This window comes from Hyla sarda, chromosome 6 (assembly GCF_029499605.1).
Source record: "Hyla sarda isolate aHylSar1 chromosome 6, aHylSar1.hap1, whole genome shotgun sequence".
Classification (NCBI taxonomy): Eukaryota; Metazoa; Chordata; class Amphibia; order Anura; family Hylidae; genus Hyla; species Hyla sarda.
In genome coordinates, this window is record NC_079194.1 from 25,508,941 (window position 1) to 25,515,134 (window position 6,194).

General features: G+C 44.3%; 1 protein-coding gene across 1 annotated transcript; it reads left to right on the top strand.

The window, feature by feature from the left end:
- The first annotated feature begins 2,100 nt into the window (after positions 1-2,100).
- GPR88 (G protein-coupled receptor 88) lies at positions 2,101-4,421 on the top strand. Its single transcript, XM_056523373.1, has one exon. The coding sequence runs from the start codon at positions 2,540-2,542 to the stop codon at positions 3,563-3,565; it is 1,026 nt and encodes a 341-aa protein (XP_056379348.1). The 5' UTR covers positions 2,101-2,539; the 3' UTR covers positions 3,566-4,421.
- The last annotated feature ends 1,773 nt before the right edge of the window (positions 4,422-6,194 follow it).

Sequence of the window (6,194 nt, forward strand, 5' to 3'; positions counted from 1 at the left end):
CCAACATACCTTTTCTCTCTTTTCTGGCCTACAACATGGCTCCTCTATCTTTTCCAGTGTCCAATATGACTCCCTTCTCTTTCCTAGTTCACTAAATGGCTCCTCTCTCTTTCCTAGTCTTCAACAAGGCTCTTCTCTCATTCCAACTCACCAGCATGCCATTCCTCTCTTTCCTAGTCTCCAACATGGCTCCTCTTTCCTTCCTAGTCTCTAATATGACTCTCTTCTCTTTCCTAGTCTCCAACATGGCTTCTCTCTCTTTCCTAGTCCTTACCATGGCTCTCCTCCTATTCCTAGTCTCCAACATGGCTCCTCTTTTCTTCCTAGTCTCTAAAATGGCTCCCCTCTCTTTTCTAGTTCTAACCATGGCTCCCCTCTCTTTCCTAGTCTCGAAATATGACTCCCTTCTCTTTCCTAGTTCCCAACATTTCTCTTCTCTCTTTCCTAGTCTCCAACATGGCTCCCCTCTTATTCCTAGTCCACAATATGGCTCTCCTCTGATACCTAGTCCCCAGCAATCTAATTCCTAGTCCCCAGCCTGGCTTTTCTATGCATGTTCCCCATCACTGATAGACTTGACACCTAGTCTGCAGCAGGTCTCCACTCTTATTCTTAGTCCCCAGAATGGCTCCCTTCCTACCTAGTTCCCAACATGACTCCCCTCTCTTTCCAAGACTCCAGCATGTCTCCCCTCTTATTATGAGTCCCTGGAATGGCTCCCTCTTTTTCTAATTGCCAACATGGCCCCCCTCTTTTTTTCTAGCCCCCAAGATGGCCCAAGATAACCATGGCTCCCCTCACATTCCTAATTTCCAATATGACTCCCCTCTCTTTCCTAGTTTCCAACATTTCTCTTCTCTCTTTCCTAGTCTCCAACATGGCTCCCCTCTCATTCCTAATCTCCAATATGCCTCCCTTATCTTTCCTAGTCTCCAACATGGCTCCCCTCTCATTCCTAATCTCCAATATGACTCTCTTATCTTTCCTAGTCTCCAACAGGGCTCTCCTCTCATTCCAAGTCCACAATATGGCTCTCTTCTCATTCCTAGTCCACAATATGGATCTGCTCTCATTCCTAGTCCACAATATGGCTCTCTTCTCATTCCTAGTCCACAATATGTCTCTCCTCTCATTTCTAGTCCACAATATGTCTCTCCTCTCATTTCTAGTCCACAATATGGCTCTTCTCCCATTCCTAGTCCACAATATGGCTCTCCTCTCATACCTAGTCCATAATATGGCTCTCTTCTCATTTCTAGTCCACAATATGGCTCTCCTCTCATTCCTAGTCCACAATATGGCTCTCCTCTCATACCTAGTCCACAATATGGCTCTCCTCTCATACCTAGTCCACAATATGGCTCTCCTCTCATACCTAGTCCACAATATGGCTCTCCTCTCATACCTAGTCCACAATATGGCTCTCCTCTCATACCTAATCCACAATATGGCTCTCCTCTCCAACCTAGTGCCCAGCAATCTAATTCCTAGTCCACAATATGGCTCTCCTATCATACCTAGTCCCCAGCAATCTAATTCCTAGTCCCCAGCCTGGCTTTTCTATGCATGTTCCCCATCACTCATAGACTTGACACCATGGTGGCAGTGTGCAGGCTCCCATGACTATGCCCTCTCCTTCTCTGTCAGATTCCCTTCTTCTCCCTCTATTGTACTGACACTTGGGCGTCTCTTGATAGTCTCCCCTACCTGCTCGCTTTGGTCAGCTTTCCTGGCATGTTGGTAGTGGTAGTTTTGCAACAGCTGGAGACCACTGACGAGTATTCATCATAGTTCCAGTCCTGTATAGTACATACTATACTAAAGGGCAGTGTTTTCCAAACAGTGTGTCTCCAGCTGTTGCAAAACTACAACTCCCAGCATGCCCGGACAGCCGAAGGCTGTCTGGGCATGCTGGGAGTTGTAGTTTTGCAACAGCTGGAGACACACTGTTTGGAAAACACTGCTATAGGGCAGTATTCCCCAACCTGTGGCTCAACATCTGCTGGTAGTTGTAGTTTGGGGAATCACTGGCATTTGCTGTAATAGTAGCAGAACGACAACACAAGTACAAGCTACAGTATATCTCAATGATTTGTGTATTATAATATCTTTGTATCTGTATTTATGACCCGATTTCCTTTCTTATATCCTGCATCTCTTTACATGTATTGCCGGACCTTTTGGAGACGAGATGTTTCTCCGTTACATGTATTTCCCCCCACTCTTCATCCTCCACAAAAGAGAGACATCCACTTTACATTCACCGCAGAGTCAGCTCCCCATTCTCCATCTCTGAACCTGTTGAATAATCCATTACAAAAGCTTTTTTTTTTTCTTTTCCAGGAGTATAATGTCACAAAGACGTAAAGTGAGCTGAGAGTATAACAGGGAGAGCTGTCACCGCCGTGTCACCCCCCCCCCCCCCCCGTCCTCAATCTCATATTCTCATTCCCTCTCTCTCTCGCTGCCGGCTTCACTTCTCTTGCTCCTTCTCACACATGCACTTTCTCGTTTTTTATTTCCTGCCTCCTCTTGGGAAATGGCTTCTTCGTTGTTCTACAGGACGAGCAATACCACGTCCCCGCCGGACAACTGCGAAAGACTTCTGGGGACACGTGTCCTGGTGGCCGCTGCCTACTCCGTGTATTCGGTGTCTGGGACTTTAGCCAACGTTTTAGTCATCTACCTGGTTTGCTCTTTTAAGAAACTCAAGACGACCAGTAACGCGTTCATCGTGAACGGCTGCGTTTCCGACCTACTGGTCTGCGCGTTCTGGATGCCTCAAGAAGCCATATTCATTTCCACCGGTCGGCTGGAGAACCCCACTTACAGGGTCTTCATGGAGGGGGTCTTCTTCCTTTGGATGACCGTCTCTTTGTTGTCCCATTCCCTCATTGCGTTGAACCGGTTTGTGCTCATCACCAAGCTGCCGACGGTCTACCATACCGTGTATCAGAAGAGGAACACAGAGTGGATGATCGCCATGGCATGGGTCATGCCTCTTGCATTTTTACTTCCTTGGCTCTTCGGACAGCGGCCTTATGACGTGGACCATCAATGCCCGAAACTTAGACTTTATGTCTTCTGGGGCCATGAAGTCCCAACCTCCAGTTCCTACACGGCCATCCTTTCTGCCGTCACAGTCTTGAGCCAAACCATAATACTTTTTCACTGCTATTTCCGCATCTTCAGAAAAGTGCAAGTCAGCCTGAAGAGAGTGAGCGTCCTCAACTTCCAGGTGGTCCACAACCTGCCCTGCTCGTGTCCTCGGAAGGACAAACGTCTGGGACTATATGTGCTGATTGTGTGTTGCGTCTTCACCGTGACCACCGAACCCTTCGCGTGGTCCGTCCTCTACGGCTTGTTCCAACCATTACCCCGGGGAGTGGAGATGGGCAGCTGGCTCTTGCTTTGTCTCCTCTTCGTGCTTAACCCCTTCATCTACACCTGGAAGAATGAAGAGTTCAGACGGTCCTTTCGAGCTGTAGTCGGAGGGGAGCTCTGGAAAAGCTCAGCAAACAGCGCTGATCCAGCAGTGCATACAATTTCCCAAAACGAGTCATAAGGCGTGCTTCATTCACGGTTCTACCAGCGCACACATCGTCCCTCAGGACAAATACAACATAAAATCTCAGGAGAGCATCTGACTCAGAAATCGAAGCTGGTTCTCGACTATGTATGGCCTCGGTGTTCTCCTCACTTTTGTATTGATGGTTTCTATGGAAACATACTGCATTCATCCCCCCTCGGCTTCATGGGCCGGTGTAAATTAGCCCTCGGTGGGCAACGCAGGTTGGAATTCTCACAATGTAACATGTATTATTTGCCGGAGTTGCCGGGGAGGAATTTCTGAGAAGAAAGAACATTGCAGTGAAGTAAACAGACTTTGTGCAGTGATTTTATACATTTTGCCAAAAGAAAGAAAAATGTGTTCCACAATATCTGAATGTTTTCTGTTAGTAGAGCCAACAGTAAAGACAACGGAGAATAAGAATGTGTTTGTGACAGGATCAGAGAATAGTCTGCAGGATGATACATTTTATTCTGACTGGTTTTATTATCTTGTAAAAATTAAAGATATTACTGTGTAAATATTGGAATATCTGGAATAGATGTCCATTCTATACCAGCCCAATTTGCCTTAAAATTTGGTGTGTATGGAAAGGCTGGATACGCCACTCAAGACTGATGTGAACAGATGCTTACTTGTGAACTTTGGCCATCTTAGGGGACATATACTTATATATAGATATATATGGCAAAAAACACTATAGTTTCGGAAAATGGTTGCACCGAGTCATCAGGTCCAGCATTGTGCATATACATCTGGAGTAATGCCCCAGTTAAAGGGGTACTCCACTGGAAAACATTTTTCTAAATCAACTGGTGCCAGAAACACTAAACAGATTTGTAAATTACTTCTATTTAAAAATCTTAACCCTTCCAGTACTTATCAGCTGTTGTATGTTCCGCAGGAAGTTCTTTTCTTTTTGAATCTCCTTTCTGTTTGAATTTTCTTCTCTGCTGACACCTCTGTGAGTTTTAGGAACTGTCCAGAGCAGGAACAAATCCCCATAGCAAACCTATCCTGCTCCGGACAGTTCCTAAAATGGACAGAGGTGTCAGGAGAGAGCACTGTGGTCAGGCAGAAAGGAAATTCACAAAGAAAATAACTTCCTGTGGAGCATAACAGCAGCTGATAAGTACTGGAAGGGTTGAGATTTTTAAATGGAAGTAGTTTACAAATCTGTTTAACTTTTTTGGTACCAGTTGATTTAAAAAAAAAAAATAAAAATTCCCAGTGGAGTACCCCTTTAAGCCGTCGGAGGGGACACCAGGTGTAAGGCATCCCCATCAGTGAAAGCTCCACGTGACAATGAGCCTTTAGGCTGGGTTCACACATAGTAGTTTGGTCAGTATTTTTAGCCGAAAACAGGAGTGGGTCCAAAACAAAGATTGTGATGATTCCACTCCTTGTTTTGGCTACAAATACTGACAAAAAAGTTTAAAGGGGTACTCCCGCGGAAAACTTTATTTTTTAAATCAACGGGTGCCAGAAAGTTAAACAGATTTGTAAATCCCTTCTATTAAAAAAAAATCTTAATCCTTCCAGTAATTTTTAGGGGCTGTATCCTAAAGAGAAATCCAAAAAAGAAATTGATTTCCTCTGATGTCATGACCACAGTGCTCTCTGCTGACCTCTGCTGTCCATTTTAGGAACTGTCCAGAGCAGGAGAAAATCCCCATGGCAAACATATGCTGCTCTGGACAGTTCCTAAAATGGACAGCAGAGGTCAGCAGAGAGCACTGTGGTCAGGACATCAGAGGAAATGCATTTCGTTTTTGGATTTCTCTTTAGTATACAGCCCCTAAAAAGTACTGGAAGGATCAAGATTTTTTTTTAATAGAAGGGATTTACAAATCTGTTTAACTTTCTGGCACCAGTTGATTTAAAAAAGAAAAAAGTTTTCCATAGGAGTACCCCTTTAAGAGTGAACCCAGCCTTAGGCATGACGACAAAAGGATTGTAATGATAAATGCCTAGTGGAGGACCGGGTATGATAGTGTATATTTTATGTATAGTGCCTGTTGTGGGACATTGGAAGCAATGACTCCCACACGGAAATCAATTCCAGGTTTTAGTGTCCATTATATTTATTTATGAATTTTGTTTATATGTTTATTTAATCTTATATTGCATTTCTTTGGGAAGTTTCTTTTTAACCAGATTGACAGCTGGAGCTCTTTGATGTCTTTCTTTGATGTCTTTCTTCTATCGTCTGTTTTCTGCCCCCTGTGGTAAGAACATAATCTTGGGTGCTCATCAGGAGTCATATACAGTTGTGTCCTTTCTTACTTTCCATCTCGGCCTGACATATTATGTGATGAATGTGATGTGAAAAAATAAAACATAGTTTAAAGCATTATTTTCCAACCAGGGTGCCTCCAGCTGTTGCAAAACTACAACTCACAGCATGGCCGGACAGCCAAAGGCTGTCCGGGCATGCTGGGAGTTGTAGTTTATACACTGGTATAAAGCTGGGAGTTGTAGTTTATACACTGGTATAAAGCTGGGAGTTGTAGTTTATACACTGGTATAAAGCTGGGAGTTGCAGTTTATACACTGGTATAAAGCTGGGAGTTGTAGTTTATACACTGGTATAAAGCTGGGAGTTGTAGTTTATACACTGGTA

What these genes read in the sequence shown, in the direction of transcription:
- GPR88 (XM_056523373.1), top strand. Translation starts at nt 2,540, where the DNA reads ATGGCTTCTTCGTTGTTCTACAGGACGAGCAATACCACGTCCCCGCCG.